We start from the raw sequence: 26404 nt of genomic DNA on the forward strand, positions 1-26404 counted from the left end.
CTGAAAGAGCTATGTAGATACAGTTACCACCATTCCTTCGCAAGCATGTAAACTTTCCTTGAAAATAATCTATTATAATCTAAAGGGGTTCTATCATTACCTCAAACCAGGCATGTCTTAAAAATATGTAAAACTTCAAAAAGCATGTACAACCGTGGCCAAAAGTATTGTCAGTGACATACATTTTGTGTTTTGCAAAGTTTGCTACTTCAGTATTTGTAGATTATTTTTTATAAGTTTCTATTATACTGTAAAATAATGATAAGCATTTCATGAATTTTAAAGGCTTTTATTGGCAAAAACACTCAATTTATGCAAAGAGTCAATATTTACAGTGTTGACCCTTGTTCTTCATAACCTCTGCAGTTCACTCTTGCATGCTGGATATCTGCTTCAGGGCCAAATCCTGACTGATGGCTATCCATTCTTGCCTTAGCGCTCGGAGTTGACCACAATTTGTAGGCTTCTGCTTGTCCACTCGCCTCTATGGGATTAAGATCCGGGGAGTTGCCTGGCCACTGATCCAAAATTTCAATGTAATGATCTCCGAGCCACTTCATTATCACTCTTGCTTTGTGACACGGTGCTCCATCATGCTGGAAAAGGCACGGATCATCACCAAATTGCTACTGGATTGTTTGGAGAAGTTGCTCTTGCAGGATGTTTTGATACCATTATTTATTCATGGCAGACTTTTTGGGCAGAATTGTGAGAGAGCCCACTCCCTTGGATGTAAAGCAACCCCACACATGGATGGTCTCAGGATACTTCACTGCTGGCACGACACAGGAATCATGGTAGCGTTCACCTTTTCTTCTCCGGACTATCGATTTTTCAGATGTCAAAACAGTCGGAAGGGGGCTTCATCAGAGAACATATCTTTGCACCAGTCTTCTGCTGTTCAATCCTTGTACTTCCTGCAGAATTTCAGACTGTCCTTGAAGTTTTTCTTGGAGAGAAGTGGCTTCTTTGCTGCCCTTCTTGACACCAGGCCATTGTCCAAAAGTCTTCGCCTCACTGTGCGTGCAGATGAACTCACACCAACCTGCTGCCAATATTGAGCACTGGTGGTGACACGATTCCGTAGCTGACTCCTCAGGAGGTCCTGGTGCCTGCTGGACACTCTGGGACATCCTAAAGCCTTCTTCACAGCAGTTGAACCTCTCTCCTTGAAGTTCTTGATGATCCGGTAAATGGTTCTCTCAGGTGCAATATTCTTTGCAGCAATTTCCTTGCATGTGAGGCCATTTTGAAGCAAAGTGATGATGGCTGCACGTCTTTCTTTAGAGGAAACCATTGCTAACAAGAACACAATGATTGGAAGCACTTGATTGAAAATCTTGATTGGACGATTTCACCTGACTAGTACTCGTTCACACTTTCCCAGGTGCTGCTGATATGATTAGTGAAATGATGTTAGCTGGTCATTTTGTGCCAGTGCCAAAAAACTGTGATATTTGAGTTTTTGTGATAAAGTATTTTTTTTTGGTCAATGAAGCTTTTTGCAATTATTTAAAATGCATCTGATCACTCAGCACAATAATCTAGAAACAATGTGAATCAAAACCACAACTGAAGCAGAAAACTTCTGCAAAACACAGAATTAATGTCACTGCCAATACTTTTGGCCACAGCTGTAGGTCCGGGGGGCCTGGGTAGCTCAGTCGCGAGTTGGAACTCCAGGAGTGTGAACAGGTCTCATAAGCAACCAAATTGGCCCGGTTGCTAGGAAGGGTAAAGTCACATGGGGTAACCTCCTTGTGGTTGCTAAAATGTGGTTCTCGCTCTCAGTGGGGCGTGTGATGAGTTGTGCGTGGATGCCGCAGAGAATAGTGTGAAGCCTCCACATGCACTAGGTCTCTGCGGTAATGCGCTCAAAAGTCACGTGATAAGATGCGCGGATTGACGGTCTCAGACGTGGAGGCAACTGAGATTCGTCCGCCACCACCCGGATTGAGGTGATTCACTACACCTCCATGAGGACATAGAGCTCATTGGGATTGGGCATGCCAAATTGGGGAGAAAAGGGGAGAAAAAAAAGGTCCTGGCCAAAGCTTTCTGAAAGCATGCCCAGCTCTGCTAATTATATTTCTTTTCTTTTTTTTAACAAGTTCAATTGGAGATGAGAGGTATAGTGTGACTGCATTAAACCAAATCATTTGGCAAAGGTTACGAGGAACAAATCGAAAGGTCACTGCACAAGGAAGGTGAAGATGAGTGAAAACAAAAAGGAAACGAGGGGAACCAAATCAGAAATGAATTAATGAAAGAGATCTGTTCAGTCTTTGAAGTGTTCCCTGTGTTTGTTTTTCTCTCTCCTGACATCACTAATTGCTACAAGCTGTTCACAGGGTCCAACTGTATATCTGAGCCCTCCACTATGCATTCCACTTCTTGTCTGACAAGCCAAATGCCTCAGTGTGAACCGAGTTCCGAACCTGACCTCACCCTCTCCTGAAACATATTAACTTCATTTCGGTGTGGTGAGACTTGTCCCACAGCCCCTGGTCTTTGGATAAGGTCACAGGGAGGTGAGAATGGGTTGATGCATCCCACACTTTCACATTTAAGAAAAAAGCAGGAAACATCTGAGCCCAAACTCCTCTTTTGCACGCAAAAGCTCATTCAGATTCCAGTTGTTTTTAAAGGTCTCAGTGATGTGGACGGTTGTGTGGAAGGATGGACCAATGAGCGGATTTTAAATGAAAACTGTTAATGTTATAATGGCAGTGAAGCAGTGCTAAAAGTCAAAGGAAGTACACAATTATAAGGAACTTTATGGGTAAGCAAATTGATCTTGTCTGAATCCTTAAAGTAGAAGTTTACACAAATATAAAATATTCTGTCACCGTTTATTCACCCTCATGTCGTTCCAAACCAGTATGAGATCATGGATCTCAAAAAAGAGATGTTAAGTTGAATATTCACGCTGCTTTTTTCTATAAAGTGAAAGCAATTGGGGATAACAAAGACCAATTTCACATCATATCACATCTTGAAGAGAAGATTTTTGGAAATAGTGATGTAGATTTCTGTCTGTTCTTCACATAAAGTTATTGTATTGCTTTAGGACTACTTATATGATGCTTTTATGTTGTTGTTATTTTTTCAGTATTTTTTTTTTATTTGATCTCCCGTTCCCATTCACTTTAATTATATGGAAAAGAGCGGCCTGAATTTTTTGCTTAAAATCTCTCATCATTCGTATTCTATGGAAGCAAGAAAAACATACAGATTTGGAATGACATGAGGTTGAGAAAATGAAGAATCAAGAACTGTCATTTTTGGTGAACTATCTCTTTAAAACTCAGCAGTTTGTCTGACAGAGTTTAGGAAAATGTCCTCCCATTCAGTGAGGGAAAAATGAGCTTTCCTTGTCTTGCAAATATAATGAATTTTGCAGGAGCCAGATACTTATGTAGATAATGATAGGTAAATGGAGAACAAATTGATTTGATGATTAAGTATGTTGACAACAGTCAGGATGAAGACATCCGGAATTGTCTCTCACTCTGTGATCACTCGGATTACTACCACACAATAGCTATAGAGACAGAGAAATAGAGATTACTTAACTTCAGCATTTAGAGATTCGCAACAGACAAAGTAATCAAAGATGCTCAGGGCCCCTATCTGATACAAGTTTCCAAGTTGGGAGATGTAAACTTTCAAAATGGCAGAGAAGACTTTCTGTGTCAATGTCAAAATAAAAGTCCCCCATTAAATATACAAGAATGAAACTGGTGTTCTCCATGTTTTCTTTCTGACAACAAAACACTTGAACGATTGTGAAATAGTCGTAGAATAATTCAGATAGTAATCTGGAGTGGTGGTGGTGTAGTGGTCTAAGCATATAACTGGTAATCTGGTAATCAGAAGGATGCTGGTTTGAGCCCCACAGTCACCACCATTGTGTCCTTGAGCAAGGCACTTAACTCCAGGTTGCTCCGGGGGGATTGTCCCTGTAATAACGGCTCTGTAAGTCTCTTTGGATAAAAGCGTCTGCCAAATGCATAAATGTAAATGTAAAGATAGCACGTATGGAAGCATCACTCCATGATCAGAGTGGATTACTATCACACTGCAGGTGTGAATAAATTGAGTAAGGGTGTAAAATAATGGAGTAAAAATACTTAAGTATAATTTTGGGGGATTTGTAGTTTACTCGAGTGCAATTTAAATGAAATACTTTTACTTAATTACATTTCCAAAGAAAATGTTTTACTTTTTACTCTTTACAATTTTATTTAAACTTGAAAAGTAATCGCTACATTTTTGCAGATCACTTTCTTTTGTCTTACTGGACTGAAGTTGCCTTTTCATTGCATCCAACAAACGACAGATGACAGACCAGAGGTCAATCATTTCAAACGGAGTGTCGCACGGAGGCTGTGTGGAGTTCCGACCATCTGCAGAGGCAGAATTTCACATCTGATCTGATCTTTGGAAATGTTGAAATATTTGTTCGACTGGACCATATGTGACCACCCGACTGAATGTGATGTATTCATTCAAAACTATAAGCACGTAGAGAGAAACACTGATGGCTTTTGTCCTAAACTTTATTCTAAACGCCTGCTGTGTAGAAGTGTAGAAATGACATGTACACATTCAATTACAAAAGCCTTTTCTTAAGAACAAAAGGCTTTTGTAATGAAATGTGTACATGTCATGTATTTCTACACATGCCTACATATTTAAATCATATCTATTCATTTCTACTCCCTATTTGCTGAATTATTGTTGTTGTTCGGCAACTGTTAATTATAATAATAACAATAAAACCAGCAATGATAATGATGATAATATTGATAATAAAAATAACGGAATCTGAGTAAATATTAATTATGAATTATAAATTCATCCATATGCTCAACAGCAAGGTTTGGTAGCAAACCTAAAAAAAACTATTCACAAAACCAACAACATTACCAACTTTCTTCAAAGCTTATTTTGAATTTTCTTTCTCTATGTCTGGGTGCTCAGACATCGCAATTCGTAAGTGCCTCCTCCCGTGCTACGAACTTTGCGTGACTGTGGCAATGTTTAGCAAAATAAAATGATGTGGTTCATTACACGTCTCAAGGTAGTTCCGAAGTGAATTGTCCACTGTGTGGCTCTAAAAGTGAGTGAAATGTTCTCCCGAACAGATGATGTTTTTAAGGTTAATGTTCTATCGAGATTTAAATCAACAAAACCTACCTCCCTACCCTAAAACTTAAACTTAACCGATAGTGTCATAAAAAGCAAATGTGTCATGAAAAACAATTTCTATGACACTTTCGGCTAACACGCTGACTCGCATGGTCTTGAGGACTCGTACCCCAGTGCTTTGTATTGCATTTGAGCTACTGTGCAATTTGATCACACTTAAACAATCTTGAAAATGTAGTTGGTTATGTAATGCACATGTTAAAATGAGTCATGCGCTACAGTAAAAGTGTTTATTTGTTATAAGATAGCATTGTGTGAGGAACAGACCGAAAAGTAAGTGTCAATGAACTGATAATCTGCCATTTCACTGGAGATAAAAGTCATTGTTATTTTAGCACTTCTAGTGTTCATTTCACCAGGAAGTGGAAGTATTACGTACAACAGGCCACATAAAAATCATTTTGCAAAAATTTAGTTATCGTAACATGATTCGATGACCAGGTTGCAAATGCCACTGGATGAGAAATATGACAGTTGACGGAGACTTAACAAACCTATCGAATTAAACAGCATCCTCTCACATAATCACTTCTCTTGATTTCATTCTAGCTAGGAACATTTTTTACTTTGTAATTTTTAGTAATAAGTACAATTGAATGTGAATACTTTTTTACTTTCACTCAAGTATATTTTTGGCTAGATACTTGGACTTTTCATTGAGTAAAATTTTCACTCAGTATCCGTACTTTCACTTAAGTATAACACCCCTGGCTGAGGAATAGAGTTAAACTAATGTTAACAGATGCAGGTAATCACATGCTCAGTCTCTCTCTCTCTCTCTCTCTCTCTTTCTCTCTCTCATACACACACGAGGATTTCTTTAGCTTGTTTGAACATTCCATCAATGTAAGTCTATGGGATTTGTCAAATTTTTTATTGTACATAAATCACGGCTAATATGGGACAGTTGACAATGTGGAGATGATAGAATGGCGGATGTGCAGTTGGAAATGTCTCGACTTTGTCAAGCTGTTCAAGCATTGGTTTTGCCGCTGTCAAACATGGAGAAATGTGATCTGATTATCTCAGATTCATGGTGTATGCAGAAAGATTTGTTAAATTATACAAAACTGCAAGCTAGCACATATAATGCGGAGAGTGCCAAAAAAAGGAAGGGTAAAAAAAGTTGACATAATTCATAACCCCTAATGGGAAATGCTGAACCTTAGTTCAATTTGCTTAGTACTAATGCTGAATGCATTAAAGTTGATTATAATACGTTTTAAACAGATAAATATAAATAAATAAATAAGCTGGATCAATATATTGTCTAATATTTGGCAATTTAAAGATTATTAGCTCCGCAAATATTCAATTGCTTGGCAATTAACAGATGTGGCACTTCTCCTCATATATAACGACAGCCTTGGCCATAGATAATAAACATTTTGGTAACACTTTACAGTAAGGTTATATTTGTTAACACTAGAGAATGCATTAAGTTTCATGTTAATTAATGAAAACAAAATGTTGCTGTTATTTCACATTAGTACATAATGCATGGACTTTTGTTAATGTACAACACTTTTAATAAAAGTATATGTTGAAATGAACAACAACCACTATTAATGTGTTGAAAAAGTATTGCTCATTGTTTGGTCATGTTAACAAATATTAACAAATAAAACCTTATTGCAAAGCGTTACTAACATTTTGTTTTTATGTATTTCTTTTTAATGTTTTTTATTTATTTTTATTGGTTGCTACAAAAAAACTATTTTGGTTCACTGCTAATAGTGATAACTAACTTTGTTTAAATTTGTGTTGTTTGCTCTTAAGAAGACCCTTTATATCAAGAATTGGCCTAATCAGTGAATGATAGAAAAAATGCAGTGAAACTAATGACAGACAAAAAAAGGGACAGTGGCCTTTGTTTGGTGAAATAAGAATAACCTTAGTCCACTGAACAAACAACACACTGCAAAACTAGTCAAGCTACATTCTTATAAATCTTTAAGAACTAAGCTAGCTGCTTCCTCTTTAGAGTAGACATTTACATTTACATTTATGCATTTGGCAGACGCTTTTATCCAAAACAACTTACAGTGCAGTTACTACAGGGATAATCCTGTGTACTTGCTCAAGGACACAATGGTGGTGGCCATGGGGATCGAACCAGCAACCTTCTGATTAACAGTTGTGTGCTTCAGCCCACTACACCACCACCACTCCTTAGACCTTGATTGAACAAATAAAAGTTTTCAAAGCCACTTGATTTGTGTTTATTGAAATTTAGTGGTATCTGTTAATAATTTTCTTGTTAGCCATTTTTACTGTCTTCCTTTAAAAAAGAACACATTATTGGAGAGCACAGAAAGCTTCTGAAAGTTTCCCCCCACAGTGAGAGAATCAGAACATTTCCTTCTTCCTGAGAAATGTTTCCTCTCACTCTAGTTCATGACTTTTTTTCACCCATCACATCTGATTAAAGACCAGCACTTAAACGAAGAAAGGAATCAATAATGTTAGTGTTAAAGGTGTCACATGTAGCCGCCCCTTCACACCAAACTCAAGAACCAAACAATTAAACTACAGAGAGTCTTTCCAAGTCTCATTTGTCTGCAATAAGCACAAGCAACGCTCCACTTGTCATCTGGATATCTTGACATCTTTAGAAACAAAACAAAGAATACCTTCCTTGAGATGCCATTAGCATTATGTGAGCTGAAAGCCAGGGGTCAAAGGCAAACAATGCAAGGGTGAACTGCTTATTAGTGGAGGCAAATTCTTCCATGCATGTGTTATTCATCCTTCTGTGTGAATGAACAGTGGGAAATTTAGGAGCTGGGGAACAGAAGTCAGAAAAAAGACCTGGACAACAAACCTGAAACTACTTCAGAATCAAGAATCAAGAATTCCACAATGCAGCTGTATAAAAAAAATCAAGAGATATCATTTATTATTGTTTAGTAAAAAGAGCAGCAGTGAGTTATTGTTTAAAGCACAAGGTAAAGAAAGAGCAAATGGAAAATCTTCAGGTACATCCAACAAATAGCCGCCCAGATTATTTTATTTGTTCAAGAAGCTCTCATTCACAGTATGGTCGGAAACCCCTGACTTAGCACCTTCCTGAACTATACAACTTCCTTTCTGAGTTTCTAAGAAAGCCCTATTCTCTAGTTTGGAGTAGACAATTTCCTCAAAATACCACATTGTTCTGCAAATTAATCCTAATTTGAAATCCATGCTAGAAATTAATTTTAAATGTACTACATTAAGCATCTGGCAGTTCTTCTCGACTGCTGATTAAAATGTGGTTTTCAAAACAAGGTGAATAAGGTATGGAATGTGAGCTGTTAATGAGGCTTCACAGAGCAGCACGCTATCGAAGCATACAAGGTTGGGTTTTTGACATCCTTCCCAAACTCACTGAGAACTGTTTTCCTTCCCCTCTGAGTGCTGGTGTTCATGCATACACTAACAGAAATGAGAGCTCAATTGAACACTGATAAGGCTATTCAAACAAAAAAAGTGTGAATATTTTTTTCAAATGAATCTGATCAAAACACAGAAAGAAAGAGCAGAACAATTTATGCAACAAAATGACCACAATAGAGATCAACTGATATTGTTTTTATAAGGATTTCCCACTAATATTATTTGAGTATGAGTACCAGTACTGATACTTACTCTTCGGTACTCATCGATACCAATACCTTTTTTTGTGTGTGTTTTTTCTGAATTCCCTATAAACAATTTATTTCAATTTTTTCGTCAAAATTGTGTCTAAATAGATGAATTCATTAAAATGCATGAAAATCAAACAATTGATTTTCAATATCATTTTGTATTATTTTTATGAATTTATAAATCAAATGAATTGCTTACAGCTCAATCCAAAATATAACATTGGAGTTTTGTCTAATAAAGTGGTGCATAACAGTGCATCTCAAGTGTGCGATCTTGCTTAAATATAATACAATTACTATTGATTTATTATTATTAGTAGTAGTAGTATTTCGGTGAATATTACTGTACATATCTATATAGTAGTGATATACTTCTGTTGTAATTTTTTCCATTTAAATTGAGCTTTTATTTTCATGGAAGCTTTTATTTTGGAGTGAAGACGTTTACGTTTCTGTGTGTTTTAAACGGTAGCTTCTCACTTCGAAAAAGCAAGTTGCTACGTGACCCAATGTGATTTTTAAATAAATATGTAGTCTCAGTCTGTATGTGTCTTGCGCTACAAAGTGAATTATAGTGCTCTGCTCACTGTCATCTAACAGGGCATGCAATGCTCATGATGGTGTTTTCCGGATACGAGACAAGGACCTCAAAAAGGTATGAGCAGCCGGTATATTGGCACAACACAGGCTCCACACATTCACTTTGAAGCACGCAGCACATGCAAACTATATATTAATCTGAATAAATCACAGTCTTTGCGTTTCAATAATCACACTAGGACATAACGTGATTTTAATTAGTAGGAAGAATGTTTATGGTACGGCATTCCTTTGTCAAATTAATTTATTTTTTGGTGCATTTTTACAAGCATGAGTACAAGTACATGAGCATCATATCGGACCCGATTCAGATACCAGTATCGGTATTGGTACTGGTATCTGAATCGATATCACTAGATTTTTATGACAGAAAATGATTATTTTATGTTTAACTGATAACCAATAGGCATATCCAATTTTTTATTGTTATTATTATTGTTTATTATAATTATTATTTTGGCTTTTAAACACAATAACTAAAGTATTCATCACTAATCTCTGAATGTGAACAGTCTGCTATATGAGACTAATATCATCTCATCGTTTGGGCTGTAAGTCTAACTTTATCTGTAAAACCTATTTTAAAGTGCAAATAAAGGATTGAGTGAAAAAGTGATTTAAAAATGTCTCTATACCAGAAACGTTAAGCATGTCTTCTGAAAAAAGCAAGAAAAGAAAAAAACATCTCCTAGGACGTGCCAAAAATCAAAGGATGAGATGTTGTTCCCTGGCGCTCTCAACGCTTTCAGTTGAGATGTTGCCAGAAAAGACACAAGACACTCAAGATGTCACGAAGGAAAGGACAAACAAACAAGACTGAATTACAGAGCAAAGTATTGCAGCAGTTTGGTCAACATGGAACACAATAGGCTTGGTTTACTTTCTCGGCACACTCACTTTTCTTCTTCACCCTGTCCATAAAACCGCAGACAATTATCGGTATTGATACCCAATACCACCCACCTTGAGGGCTTTGTCCTTAGTTTTGTTTGCATGTCAGATTGCATCAATTGAATAACTTCTCCACCTGTTTGTCCACAAGCCAACAAACAATCTTGGCAAAAGTGGGGCAAATGTGGCTACAATAATCCTGCACTTAGCTGGGACATTCCTAATATAGGTGACTAAGCTCAGAAGATATCCAAATCTAAGCATTGTTTTTTCCTACAACATAGTACCAATGATGTTTTTTTTCTTGCTATCAGATCTGGACAAACCTCTAGGAGAAAACTATTTAAGATCAGCATTGATTAAGCAATGTGATCAGTCCATTATCTAGACATAACAGTTCCAAGCCTATGTTTTATGGAACAGAACATACTGATCTAGACTATAATATCTAGCTCTTTATATTTACTTATCTATATCTATGTATCAGCGATATTTACTCTTTGTTGACATTAGGAAGCCCACAATGAGAATCTCTTTCCATGCTGAAGAGCTACAAGAGTTTCCATGCTGGTCAAGGCTGGTTTAAGCTGGTCAGTTTATATACAGTATATATTATTGATGTAATACATTTTAAAAAGCTTAAATGTGATAAAAAACATGAATGCTAAATAAAATTTGTAAAATGTAAATTTTTGTAAAGTACGTTATAAAAAGGTCCCCTCTATAATTAATAGCATTAGCTGAGAGATAATTACTTTCCTATGTAAGCAAAATTAACATTTTAGCTTAAATATGCCTATATATGAATTGAATAAAAATCTAATCGAGAGCTTGTGAATTGGAATCTAAAAAATCTGGAAATCTAAATACCCATTCCTAATACCTATGCAGTTCATCTGCAAAAATTTGGCAAGCTGGTTTGGTGCTGTTTTTTCTAGGGGGCAAAATATATTTCTCCTTTGACGGTAAGTCGACTAATCAAGTGATCAACTAATCGATCAACTAAACTCTTTCATCACCAACTTATTGATTATGTGAAATACTACTCAAATTTCGCAAATTGATTTTCCTTTAAACATTTTCTGCCGTAGGCAACACTGAATCATACTGTACTTTTCCTCTGAATGCCTCAGCAAATCTTGCAATTACAATTAAGTCATTAATGCAATGACAATTGAAATGAAATGTAATGTGAATTGAATTCATACATAATGTTCATTAAATTTCACGTAGGTGTCAACTTTTATTTTTAACTTTCATATTAATTGTTTTTAATGAATTTGTCATTTTTGGGGGGGTTAGAGTACTCAACCACAAAATAAATCGATAATGCCCATTCCTAGAAATGTAAGCAGTGTAGTTCTAGCAGGAAGACTAGCAGCTGTACATCATCGCTTCATTAGCGGGGTAATTCCTAGCCAATCGCATGTAAGCCATTGCTTTATAAGTCTGCTCACAATCTATCACATTGCTGTTTCGGTGTGCTAACCGGCAACCTCCACCACCCCACCACCACCAGTTGAGCCTCGTCCCACACGGGGGTAGGCTCCTCGCCCCGCCTCCTATCTCCGGCAGGATATGACGGTTCCGAGTACAACTCCCTCAGACCGCCAGACGGGGCCTATGCCAAAGAGAGACATTACTTTCTGTTTTACATTCATAAAATAAATGGCATCTTAAACCTTACTCAAGCCTGCGTGTCTTCCCGATAGAAATAACAAATATTTAATCATTTTTTTTAAATAATTTTGTTTTGCCATTTTAAGTTTCTTAAAAGCATGATATAGAATTTTACGTCACAGCTCAGGATAGTCGCCTGTGAAGGGCTTGGAGAACTGTGCGCATTCTTATGGCGCCATCAGCTAATCAGCGTTATCGTGACATCACTTTCCTGCATCTCCAGTGTGATTAGTCACATGGCATTTATGGCTCAGGTGATTAGCTTTAAAACTTCTAAACTGTGCCCAGAACTGAATGCCCATGAACAAAGATTGCAGCAGGCAGGTTGCGTACTTCCAGGGAAGCCTGCGCCAGAGAAACTGTCATTGAAATGAACTGGAAGGTTCACAGATAGCTTTATGCAGGTATTATAGACCTCTTTGGGTAATACAGGACAATTTAGTCAAGTCTCAGAGTTGCTCTCTGAGAACTCACCCACCCAAAAGTTAACACAGTTCAACAGGAAATCCTTATTAAGACTACTGCTTCATAATCATAAGTTCTAGAATGCAACTGCCTGCAACTGCAAAAACTTTCTTCTAGTGCACTCATGGAGTAGTTTGCGGTCAAATTTACAACATAAATATTATGTAGCAAAACCATTGAAACCTTTATATCTCTGCAGGGCCATAAGGATATCACACTACCCATTGTCTCTGTGATTACATCATACATCAACATGTAAATAGAACGCAGAGGAACTCTAAGATCTCAGGTCTCATCAACATCACAGCACATGGAAAAAAACGTCCACAATGACTAACAAATACAAAGACAGCATGGAAGCTCATTGCACATGAAATGCCCTCTTTGTTCCAATACCCACACAGATGGGGCTCGGAGGCACTATGAGAACAGATAAATTTGCTTCTGTAAGGGATAAACGCATCACTGAGAACTAGGGCACATTCAGAACCAATCATATAAGGAAGGAAATCAGAAGAAAAAAAAATCATTATTCAGCAGTTAGTTCTGGTCCTCTAATTTGATTGGATATGCGGTGTTCCAAGAGTGCTGATTTTCAGCATAACAGCTCTGGGACACTTCACTGTTTGTATCACTCTACATGTGTTCGTGGCATTCCAGATAGGCTGTCAGTTTGCACTGCTCTGAAAACAATATTGTTACCTTAGGTTTGTTCAACTAGATTTATGGTACAGGCCCCAGCCCAACACAGCAAAATTGACTCAAACAATGGCATGGGGCGGGACTATCTTTTTGTCCAACCAGTGGAAGATGGGGGAGTGTTTGGGAAACCTGTTTGAAAACAGTCATTATTTTGCTTGGTGATACTAGTGTTGCAGAACTGACACACTCCACCTTCAAATATTATATATGCATGTGTTATGTTGCAAAAGGCACTGATCTAACATCACTGTGTAAACAATGTATCTGGCAACCACAACAATGGGAAACTAATTTACTATTCAATGAAATGTATCTGCTAATTTCCACTGGGATAGAAAAATCCTGAAGTGCTACATCCTAGCTGTCTCTTTAATCTCACACTAAATACATTTATAACAGAGAACAGCACTTTTCTGGGGCAGAAGGTTACTGCTTTATATTCTTTAATGGAGAGCAGCCCAGTTACAGAGTCTCTGATTTTCACATTTTTCAGGATGGAAGGCATTCACAGCTAAATGCTTCTGCGGTCACAGCTTGTACCCCTCTGTGCTGCCTCAGCTCACAATAAAGTCTAATAGTCATTTCCTGATGAATCTTTTAATGTGATTGGCAGATCTCAGCTTGCAGTTATGTAGGCTAAGTGAGATTAAAATAAAGTACAAAAATGGGGTAGATGATACAGCACACATAATAAAGACTAAGACAGTCTACATTAGTCTGGAAAGGTAAGCCTGCATTCTGAATCGTTATTGACCTGTCTGAAACGTGTCTCTTACCTTTCACAATCATGCTATTTATCATGGAAGTAAAATCAATACAAAGCAGTAAAACTTAGTTCAACCAAAAATGAAAATTCTGTCATCATTTATTTACCCTCATGTCGTTTCAAACCTATAAGCTGTTGGACGACATTAATAGTAGTAGTGATGAAAAACAGTTCTAAATCACAGTCTGCCGAACCCATTTATCATGCAGCAATGAAACAACTAGGCTAGACTATATACTTTTAATGCATTGCCTCCATGATATGTAACCCTCAAAGTAAGGTTGCTGTTTGTAGGTGCTGAGCTTGCAAAATGCTTTCACCTTGCTCTAATTTGCCCGATCAGGGTGACACTTACTGACTGTATTTCCATAAAATTAACTCTCTCTCAGTCTACGATAGTATGGCAATCACAGACACAGTTTTTGCCCCCTTTGACCTTATGTGACCCACGATCAACCTGTAAGTCCTTAGATGATAGTGACTGCTGTGAAAACAATATGATATGGTCTGTCTGCTAAATGTATACTTTTGAATAACCCCATACAATCATTTTGCATGGAAAAAAAACACATGACCACTGCACTGTTGCTGACTTACATATACTCTGTTGGAGCTAAACAGCTGATTTGACCACACTTCTATAAAAAACTTTGGCTAAGTATCATTATCTCTTAAAATGACATAGACTTTGACTTTATGATACAATCATCCACATGAGAACACAATTACTGCCTTAAAGGCTAAACATTCACCTACTGTATCCAGACAATTCACCTGGGAACGGTTGCACCACCCGTGTGTAAGCTACAACTTAGCCTAGTTGTGGAATAAATGGGGACTACTAAATATTTGAGCATGGCACTATTAAACTTAGGTGACATGTATCCCTACTTATAAACTTAATATTTACGGAAGCCTCCATCCAGGAGTAAAGGTTGGAGTAAAATTAAAACTGGATTAAATTACATTAATAAGCTTATGTTTTGCATGACAGACTTCAGTCCTTTAGACATACGGTATATGATGATGTTTGAACATCAATTGTGACAAGATAAAACTGAAATGCATGGCTTTTTAACACTACTTTTTACAAATTTGAAGGCTGCTTATTGTACATACTGTAAAGGTAAACATTGTATTATGTAGCTACACATAATGGCCAAACTTGAGTAAGATCTTACTCACAGCTGGTGCAACACTACCCACAAAGTGAGAAAGTTACAAATGACTCTTTGTCCCAAAATATTCATTTCGTGCACAAAAATTTCTACATTCACTTATGTTGCTTACTAATTATGAGTTTTCTAATCAGCATTTCTATTGTTTGTCTGGTACAAGTCTTCACTAGTAGCTGGTCTGTAAAAAACTACCATGACATCAACATTGCCAACCATTTTGTTGTTAAACACTTAAAGTTGCTTGCTGCATCCATTTTTCCACCCTTCCCATTGGGCTACAAATGTTATGATTATAGTCATTCTGTTTTTCAGAACACTTCCTCTTGCAGTGTTTTTCTAAGAGGCAGACATGGAGATTCTCTTATTTTAACCTAATATTTAAGGCAACAAAAGTGGAGGGAGCCCCTGGCAGAGTGCCCAACAACAGGTCAATACCTCCAGACTCTGCGGCTGCAGTCTTTTTTTCTCTCGGGTGCTGAAGTATGCCCTCCACTCCCTTGCCTAAACACACCCAAACCTTCACAAGTTTCGAAGCAGATGTACACACACAAGCACACCACTTTGTTTCTGGTTCATAAGTCTGTGTGTTTCACTTTACACTATACATGAGACAGTGGAATTGTAATCTTCTCAGAGACAACTTGTGCAACTAATTATGTTAACTTACAAGAATATTATGGGTTCAATACAAGTTAAACTCAATCAACAGCATTTGTGGCATAATGTTTATTACCAAAATAGTTTGAAACAAATCTGTAAACATTAAAATACTCAAAAGTTTCAAAAGTATAGCCACAAGACGTAAACAATATGTGTATTAACATATTGTTTACGTCTTGTGGCTATACTTAAACAATATGTGTATTAACATGATTTAGTGTGATGAAACTGCTTACTAACCTTTTCTGTTTAAAGTTATATTTAGTTTTACAACTTTTTGCAAACTGTAAAATGACCATAAAACAATTATTTAAAATGTTCAGCTCAGATAATACATGAGCTTTAACAGAAGAATTAATATGAGTGTTTTTTTTTTAAATAAAATTATAAGCTTCACATTTCAACCTTTAAACCTTCCCGAAATTGTCCCCATTGACTTCTATTGTAAGTGCTTCACTGTAACCTTGATTATATTGTATTTTTAAAGAAAATGAGGGAGGAACTAAGATTAATTTCTGTGGTAATCAAAATTATGTCAAAAACGCTATCGATTGATCTTAACTTGTATTGCATTTTGAATATTCCTTTAATGAGATATGAAGCTCTGCTTCCATTGATTGGTAGTCTGATAATAACAGAAAATTACATCTCATCAAATCAAGGTAACTTTTGCAATGCAGATAGAAAAAACTTGGTTTACATAAAATGATGTGCAACATCCAATTAAACAATAAGGTTCTATTTGTTAACATTTCTAACTGCATACAGCAACATGAACTAACAATGAACAATGTTTTAAACAGCACTTATCTTGGTCAATGTTCATTTATGAAAATACAATCATTCATAGTTAGTTCATGCTAGTTCATAAAACGAATGCTACAACTTTTAATGTAAAAAATGTAGAACTATATATTGAAATGAACATTAACCAAGATGAATAAGTTCTGTAAAAGTATTGTTAATTGTTAGTTCATGAGTAGTTAACTGATGTTAACCAATAGCTACAACCTTACTTTGAAGAGATACCAATAAAAAACACAAAGAGGGGAACTACTAACATTTTGCATGCATTTTACAACTTATACGTTTGAAGTTGTATAAGAGAATGAATAATGTAAACACAAATGTATTACAGATGGACACTCTTGCCCACTAGCTTTATGTAAAAGTCCTTGTTTAATAATTATGGAAGTTCTTCAGTATAACTTAATCAGCTGTACGGAGCATCCTTTGAATATTTCACATGATTACTCAGCATTGCACATCCCATCACCACACACTAGGTAAACTTCCACCACAAACTTGCATGTTAACTTGAAAACGAGTCCATTTCAAATGATTGACCTTCATTCTGCAAAAGGAAAAGTACCCACCAGTAAAGATGCAAAACAGAACGCAGAGGAAAGGTAACAGTCCGAGGAAAAATGTGCAATTCCCAAATATGTGTCTTACTTCCTTAGCCATGATTTCTGACTGCAGGCGCAGCAGCACTGAGTTCCTCCTCGTTGAATCAACTCGGTGTGTGAAGCTTCTGCAGCCGGACCCCGCGTGGGCGGTACCGTTCAGTCCGACTAAAAATAAACGGTCAACAATGCAGAGCAGAAATGCATTATAATCATACGATTTACTTTCATTCCGAGGCGGAGGGTTGGGGTAATGCATGAGCTGCATGCAATGGATGAAGAAATATAAGGCTATACAGAAACACAAGACAAGAAGCGAAAGACTATCCCGGGATATTTTGGTTTTGAAGCTCATTTAATCTATAAATCATCACAAGTTGTCAGAGAAAATAAATGGCTGCTTTCTCAAATTCGGTATGTGGCTATGCTTTAGGATGCAGTTTCTTCAATATTCTGCAATAGTTTGTGTAACATTGCAAAATGAGTTATCTTTTATAACAACTTGACTCAGGGATCCCAGGAGGCTACATATATTCTCTCAGTGAATGTCGCCCAGTTCATTCAGATTAAAGCATAAGCCATGCTGGGCACGCATTCCATGATCCTTGGGTTTTATTTATGTCCTCCAGAGAGTGATAAATCCCCAGCTGAGTGGTGCCATTTACACCAGTCAATCATTTTTATTGGCTCCTTTCTGAATGTTTGTGACTTCTGTCTCACTAAAATGCAAAGACATCTGGGACGTGTTGCACACAGTGAAATATTTTATTCACTGATGACTTCCGGGATTGTCAGTGTAAATAAAGCCCAACTTTAATGATCAGAATTAATGTTGCATCACTGGGTCATTTAATACAGAGAATGATCCGTAATGCTAAAGATGTGGAATGATCGAACTGAGGTCAAGTCAGGTCAGGTTTGTTGTTTTCATTTTTAAAATATCTCTTGTGAGACATGCAAAAGGAATATGTCAATTTTGAAATACCTGGCATTAAATCATTTTTGTAGACCACAGTGTCAAATTGCAAATAAGTTCAACTTTTGAAGACAGCTCTTTAAGCCCTGTTCTTAATGCCATGCCTTTACTGTAAAAAATGATTATTAACCTACTGTAAGTGCTTATTACTTCACACTTTACAACAAGGTTCTAGTATAAGCTATCATGATCTAACAATGAACAATATATGTTTTACAGCATTTATTAATCTTTTTAATGTTAGTTAAAAAAAATACAATTGTTCATTATTAGTTCATAAAGGTGCACTCAGTAACTTAGGTTTTTGTGTAATCTCGGACTTACAATGACATCTAGTGGCTTGGATGCAGCATCCTTTCAAATCAATAGTTTTCAATTTAGATGTCATTGAAGAAATAAACTATTCACAGTCAGCCATGACAACTTTAATCAATGAGTGAAAGTGTCAAATAACAGGGTGGTTACTGAGATAAAGCGAGTAGTATTTGGCTGGTCATGTGATTTTAACATGGCAGCCCCCATATGTTGACCCTCTCCATGTAGAATAAGGTTATAAGGTTACTGATATAACTGGACTCTTCGTTTAAATGTGAGTGGTTATGATTTCCTACATATATTGAAAATTACAATTCATGTCTTTAGGGGTTAAACTTTTTTAATGAGGAAAAAATTACTGAGTGCACCTTTAAAGACACTAAACACATTTAGGTAATGAGCTAACAATGAACAATATAGTTATACACACACACACACACACACACACACACACACACACACACACCGATCAGCCACAACATTAAAACCACCTACCTAATATCGTGTTGGTCCCCCTCATGACGCCAAAACAGCACCAACCCGTATCTCAGAATACATTCTGAGATTTTATTCTTCTCATCACAATCGTGCAGAGCAGTTATCTGAGTTACTGTAGACTTTCAGTTTGAACCAGTCTAGCCATTCTCTGGTGACCTCTCATCAACAAGGCATTTCCATCCACAGAACTGCTGCTCACTTTATGCTTTTTGTTTTTGGCACCATTCTGATTAAATATTAGAGACTGTTGTGTGTGAAAATCCCAGGAGATCAGCAGTTACAGAAATACTCAAACCAGCTCATCTGGCACCAACAGTCATGCCACGCTCCAAATCAGTGAGATCAAAACATTCCCCATTCTGATGGTTGATGTGAACATTAACTGAAGCTCCTGACCCATATCTACATGAGTGTATACACTACACTGTTTCCACATGATTGGCTAATAGATAATCTCATGGATGATGGCTGGTGCCAAACGGGCTGGTTTGAGTATTTCTGAAACTGATGATCTAACTGACAAAGTCTACGGAAACTCAGATAACCACTCTGTAAATCTGTGGTGAGATGAATAGCATCTCAGAATGCTAATTAGTTAATTGTTAGCTTATAGTGCATTAAATAATGTTAAAATATACAACTTTTAAATTTAAAAAGTTACATGTTGAAATGAACATTAACCAAGATTAATAAATGCTGTAAAAGTATTGTTTATTTTTGTTAATTTTAACTAATGAAACCTTATTGTAAATTGTTACCAACATTTTTAAATAATAGTTTACCAAGTTACTATGGGTTATAGCTGATATATAAGAGGAAGGACAGACCTCACTGATGGCATTGAACGTGATTGGAATTTGGCATGTGTAGAACAAAACATAAATAGCATGACATTGCCACCTGCTGGTGAACAGTACACATCTGACGTTGTCTTGACTGATGTGATCTGGATTGGGGGAATGTGAAGCCAGAAGCAAAAGTAAAGAAATTTGAATTTGCATACACAAAACAAAAACCGTTATTGTTTTAGCATAATTAAGTTTTTGCATGCCGGTTTAATGAAATTCACTGTTCCCAAATAAAAGCCTTCAGCTATAATTTAATGCTGATTAATTCAATGCAAATTCACTTTAAAATGCACACTCTACAAGGCAATCATACACCAACAACAGACAGCATAATTCAGCTCAAGAAAACAATTTATTGGAATTCACACTTTTTACAAAAACGGATCTGAATAAATGTGCCATTTATCAATTAAGGTAATAAATAACAGATGTTTTCTTAGAAATATAAAACGATATAGACTGCAACTTTGTAGAAATATACAATTGAATACCACAAAATCCTGCAGTACAATTTCAGTGTTGCATTAACACAAGACAACCGCACATCAAAGAGTAAACGAACATTAAATATGGGAAATATATACATGTACATAAATATCAAATCAATGTGATCTTTGGTTCTGTTCTACATGTAGTTGCCATGTGTTTTACAAACTGCATTATCAATCTATTTCTTTTCCAGTAAAATTGAAACACTATTGTTCTTCAAGGAGATCGTAATGACTGTCTGTCAGTCATCCTACACAATATTTGCCTTGCTAAAAATGGCAATCTATAAATACTAACCAAAACTTGATCCAATATAGCTTTTAATAGCATGATGTCTGAATATTCCATATCCAATATTCTGCAATTTCACATCAAGGTGCATTCTGGATTAATTGATTTATTGCTTGCTACAGAATCATATACTCAAAGAAAATTTGTTCTTTTTATACAGCCCGTTTCACTATTATTTTAATCTTCACGAAGATACGCCTCTGGAAGATCCTCCAGGTCTTGAATCTTAATACTGGAGGCATACTCAGCCATTCTCTGGATTTCTTCTGCTTTAGTTTCTGCCAGTTTTTTCTCTGCTTCTTTTGAGATCTGTCTAACTTCGTCTACTTTGGACTGTGCCACCTGCAGATTAGTCTTTGTTGTGGTACCTGCATGCTCAGCTCCTGTAAAAAAAAACAATATTAGGGCTATATCAGGTTTACATTGCAGAGGAAATATAACAAATGTACCAAAGTTTGATATAAATGATTAATAAACACACCTGAATTGTAGGCTGCCTCTGCTGACAACTCACAGATGTTAATGGCATTCATCCAGTTAGACTCAAAGTGTTTATATTCTTCCAGTCTATCACCAACCTGACAAAATGGAGAAAAAAATAAATAAATAAAGCTATATAATTCTCATTGAAATCCAATTGGTGTTCTTTTCAAGTAGCTAATTAAAATGAACAAGTTCTGTGAGGTAGGCCAGTGGTTCTCAACTGGTTTTGCATCAGGTCCTAGATTTTACATTAGACATCATGTGGCATCCCAACACAATACCAAAACCTTGTTTACAAGGCTCTCAGCAACAAATAATTTACTGCATAAAATACATTGTGGTTGGCACACACCTTTTAATCTGGGTCATATTTTAAATATGCCAAAATACTGTATGGAGTATGATCGAGTTGTTTTAAATGCACTGCCTTTGATGTCACACAACAAAAAAACAAATGTGGTAAACATTTATGTAAAATATAAAAAATATGTATGTCAATATTTTTCTATTCTAACCACGCACGGTTATATGGTTAGCTGCATTTTATTATATGCATTTAGTTTTGTTTTTGCCACAACCCTATCAGCACAGACCTGAGACAGACTTTTTGGTCACAACCCAACAGTTGGGAACCACTCATTTAGGCCATGTCCTTTTGCAAGATAAACAACACTTAGATAAAACTAAAGAAGTCCTTGTTCTTAAAAAAAAAAAAAAAAAGGAAACAAATATTTGAATAATCAGAATTTACCTCTACTCGTTGGCCAATGATCACCTGCCAAATGCTGTCCTCTTCAGCAGTGGTAAGTTTTCCTATTGAGGATATATATCGTTTCTGAAGAGCAATGAGTGTATGTAGTGCCTGAAGAACAGACAAGATGATAAAATTACTTTATTAAATATGTGAAAAACTTGTAATGCAATGACGACACTTAAAGGTGCACTCAGTAATTCTAATCCAATTCAATCTGTAAAATTCTGCAAATATCTCCTCACAGTCTGCTAGCTGTCTGTTCTGTTGATGGGCTAAAAAAATCAAGTATTTGTACACAGCCCTGGCTCTGTAAATGGAACAAAACATAAAGTGGATCAGACTGATCCACACAACACTCCAGCCAATCAGCAACAGGGGGTGGTTCTAGCACGTGCACAGGCAGAGATGGCAAATCTGGCTGATGTGAACTTTCAGGAGAACAAATTGCTGAGAAACAGACCAAGAGAAAAAGGTCAGACGCATATAAACTAAAAAAAGAAGGATTACGATAAGTCGAGTGCTAGGAGCAGCGGTGGAGAGACCTCCGAGAGGTAAAAGGAATGAATTTGCATGCATGCATGCATTTGGAGGCCGATATTCCAAAGGAGCACTGAAGGGAGGGGTGTGTTTATTTTGGCAGTTGAGTTCGAATATCAACAGTGTTTCTCAGGAATCGCTCAGTGCACCTTTAATATACAAAACTAAAACTGGTTGGTTTATGGTTAGATGCAGTGTTAATGTTATCTTACTTTGGCATATTGTGTGAGGGCATCCACAAGGGCAAGTGTGGTCTGAGAGAGGTACGTGTTGGCACTGTCTGTGACCAAACAGGATGCCCGGCGGATCAGGGATTCGTGCGATAGGTTTTCCACTTGCTGGAGAGAAAACAACGAGATTTAACATCTAATGTCACAATGAACGCATGCACACTGTCAAAAAATGGAAAAATGCAATTGCAGTCTCAAATGGAATTCGTTCTAGTAAAACATCAATAGCTATTGTAGCACTATACTTGCAATCTTGCTAATAAAAATGCCATAACGAGTAACGCTGGGAATATTAAGAATTAAATCGGCTTGCAATATCACCTTGCACATAGCTTAGGTACACAACTACTTCTACACTTGTATGCAGTAAGCATGATTACCTTTGTAAAGGGGACCGCACAGAGCCCACTGCCCACACTGAACGCGACTGCTTTGGGTCGCACCATCTCGGGCAAACGCAGGAGACGCTGGTGAACGGGTCTGCTGCAAAGCGCATTTGCCCTGTCCCTTTAATATAACAAACTAAATTAGACTGAAGGTATATAACCTTCTAAAACAGTTCTGTATATCACGTTACTTTAAAGTATTGTAGAAACTAAGTGCAATCTTACTTGAGGAGCTGGACACATGCCGCACTCAGCCGCAGCGCTGCCATGTTTCTCCGCACAAGCAGGAAATCGGTCCGGCACATAAGAAGACTCCCTCTAACACACAAGCTGCAGTTCTTAAAAGCCTGCATATTACCGTACAGTCTTTCACAAATGAAAAATAAACGGGTGTTTATTCCTGGTTTGAGATTCGTTCGCTTAGTATCTTCAAAGTCTGAAGTGATAATAGCTGCACGGAAGTATTTATACACTGCTAAGAGACTCTGACCCGCACAGACAGGTCTATTGATCGGTTTATTCGGACCTTTAATCTTGATTTTAGTGGTTTAAGTTCAAGGCAAGATAGGGTTTGACGCATGTTTGCGCACTACGTCAGCATAAAGCTTGTGGTAAACACTAGAGAGCATAGGGGACAGCAGCACATTGTGGCATACTGCAAGTAAACAATGCTCCTGAACATGGAATTGATGAGCAGCATGTTCTGCACGTCTCAAAAGGGTGTGGCAAAAATACAAGTCCACTTGATAATGACAAACAAAATGGACAAGAAAGTATCTTTCTAGCAGGATAGTATAAAAAGCTGTACCTACAGTGGGTTTACTTAGGTATTTTGGAGATAACTTTTCAATCACTGATACAATTTGATTTCATGTGCACTCTTGATAGAAGAAGAATGCTCTTGATAGGCATATATTGACCTCTAACACAGCAGTGCTATTTACTGACCAGTAACTTATCTATGGGCTTTTAAGAGCCAGTGTGAATTAATCTAAAAAAAATAAAATCTACTGTTTCCTGTCAGCATGATGGGAGAGAGTTAATTAATTTGTACTATTATGTTGACATAAAAATTAACAATAAATTAGACTAGAAGACCAGAAGTATGCTTTTGTTTTTTATTCATTCGTTCAAGGAATAATAAATGAAAATTCTCTAATCATTAACTTACCTATATGCCATCCCAGATATGTATGACTTTCTTTCTTCTGTTGAACACAAACAAAGATTTTTAGAAGATTTCAGCTTTCAATGCAAGTGAATGGTCACCAAAACTTTGAAGCTTCAAAAACCACATAAAGGCAGAATAAAAGTAATCCATATGACACTAGATGTTTAATCCATGTCGTCTGAAATGATTCATTTGGTTTTGGGTGAGAATAGAACAAAATGTAACATATTTTTCACTATAAATCTTGACATCTCCTTAGTGATTGTGATTTCCAGCTCTATTACAGTTCTTATTGCTTCTAACAGGCATCAAGCACTAGGAAGTGTAATCAAGCTTTAAATCATGATTGTGGCTAGAGACTTCATTGGCAAGATGTAGAGTGACATTTTTTTACATTTTGGTCTGTTCTAAACCAAAACCAATCGGATCGCTTTGAAGGCATTGATTAAACAACTGGAGTCTTAGAGATTACTTTTATTTTGTCTTTATGTGCTTTTTGGCTTTTTGAAGTTTTTGACCCCATGCCTTCTCTTAAATTGTATGTAGCTACAGATCTGAGATATTCTTCTAGAAATCTTTATTTGTGTTCTGCAGAAGAAAGCAAGTTATACACATCTGGGATGGCATGAGTAAATTATGAGAGAATTTGAATTTTTTGAATGTTTCATCTGTTGCATTTATTACCAATTATTCGTAATTATTTGTCCATTCCTCTCAAAGACATAATTGTTGCCAAAATATATTGAAATGTTTAGTTACAAGCTTTATTTGCATTGATGTTGCTCATTTAAATATGCTAATAGGTAAAACATATTTATTTATACACACAGCAATAAACTTTTGAAATGCTTTAATTATACAAATGATGTCATAATATGACCTGCTGATGAACATCATATTTGTAAATGGGTAATAAGTGTTTGCCTTAAAGGAGATTCAATGAGTTTCAAGTAATTTTTATTTGTTTAGCACCTTTCACAACACACATCATTTCAAAGAATCTTTAAGAAGATCAGGCATTAACATAAAATGAAACTGTAATATCTATAACGTCTTAGAGTCATTATTAAGTAGTTTGATCAAATATGATTGTGAATTGTGTTTAAAAATAATAATTGTATTTATAACCCCAGTGAGCAAGCAGAAGGTGACTGTGGCAAGGGACACAAAACTCCATAAGATGATGGTTAATGGAGAAAAATAATCTTGGGAGAAACCAGAATCACTGGGGGGGGGGGGCTAACATCATGAATATAATGCCAATATTACTTAATTATGTATAGTGCAAGTTGTGTTTTAAAATGATTAAACTAAGTAAGTGTTAAGGGTCAGTGTTTAAACAAAGATTTTGTATGAACTGTAAGATTAATGACTAATGTCTTTGAAGTCATATTTCAAGAATGTAGTCCATCATTATATCGAGGTGATGCAGGCAGAGATCAGTGAGGTGCATCGCAGTTCAACCTGGCCGGTAATTTCGGTGAGGTCTATCCTAAGTCCAAGGTTCAGGCAATGGCATATGAAGTGTCCCATGCCTTATGGTTGAAGTTGGCATCAGTTCATCCTCTGAAGTCCATCGTAATAGACTGAAGTGATGTTTGGCTGGCACCGGCTGCTATTAGTCATCATCAATCAGCGACACGAAGCAGTGGAGTCCAACACGAAGCAGGAATGGAGCTGGATTCAGCCAGTTCTGGTAACCTCAATATAGGAGTCCTGAGGTTGAGACAGGAATAAAAATAGAATAATATTAGCATAGATGCCATTCAATTTGTTGCAGAGTTATGGATCATGATCAATGTTTCTGGTTGCTGGTTCAGGCAGACCTAACTAAAGAAGCCTAATTGTTTGTTGGAGGATAAATTAGGTGTATGCCTGGCTAAATAGATGAGTCTTTAGTCTAGACTTAAACTGAGGGGGTGTGTCTGCATCTCGAACAGTGTTTGGGAGACTATTCCATAGTTTAGGAGCCAAATATGAAAAGGATCTACCTCGTTTTGTGGATTTTGATATTCTAGGAACTATTAACAGGCCAGAATTTTGCGATCGTACTTAACGTGATGGAATATAGCATGCCAGAAGGTCGCTTAAGTACTGTGGAGCTAGACCATTCAAAGCTTTGTATGTAGTTACCCGAATTTTTTATTTAATACGAAATTTAACAGGTAGCCAATGTAACGAGGATAAAATGGGGCTAATATGATCATATTTCTTGGTTCTAGTCAGCACTCTGGC

The 26404-nt window shown here is 36.7% G+C and overlaps 2 protein-coding genes across 2 annotated transcripts in view; both read right to left on the bottom strand.

The window, feature by feature from the left end:
* The window catches only part of LOC127630155 (nectin-3-like protein), a 59133-nt gene extending 41698 nt beyond the window's left edge, over nucleotides 1-17435 (bottom strand). The window contains exon 1 of the mRNA XM_052107618.1: nucleotides 17162-17435. Coding sequence (XP_051963578.1) covers nucleotides 17162-17252 — 91 coding nt within the window. The 5' untranslated portion in view covers nucleotides 17253-17435. The remainder of the gene's footprint in view (nucleotides 1-17161) is intronic.
* A 2726-nt stretch (nucleotides 17436-20161) lies between these two features.
* LOC127629440 (diablo IAP-binding mitochondrial protein-like) lies at nucleotides 20162-23460 on the bottom strand. Its single transcript, XM_052106532.1, has 6 exons — nucleotides 23224-23460; nucleotides 22993-23119; nucleotides 22595-22720; nucleotides 21843-21953; nucleotides 21090-21186; nucleotides 20162-20991 (listed from the first exon to the last, which is right to left on the bottom strand). The coding sequence occupies exons 1-6, from the start codon at nucleotides 23349-23351 to the stop codon at nucleotides 20786-20788; spliced, it is 795 nt and encodes a 264-aa protein (XP_051962492.1). The 5' UTR covers nucleotides 23352-23460; the 3' UTR covers nucleotides 20162-20785.
* Nucleotides 23461-26404: the final 2944 nt, after the last annotated feature.

Source organism: Xyrauchen texanus, chromosome 36 (genome assembly GCF_025860055.1).
Source record: "Xyrauchen texanus isolate HMW12.3.18 chromosome 36, RBS_HiC_50CHRs, whole genome shotgun sequence".
NCBI lineage: Eukaryota > Metazoa > Chordata > Actinopteri > Cypriniformes > Catostomidae > Xyrauchen > Xyrauchen texanus.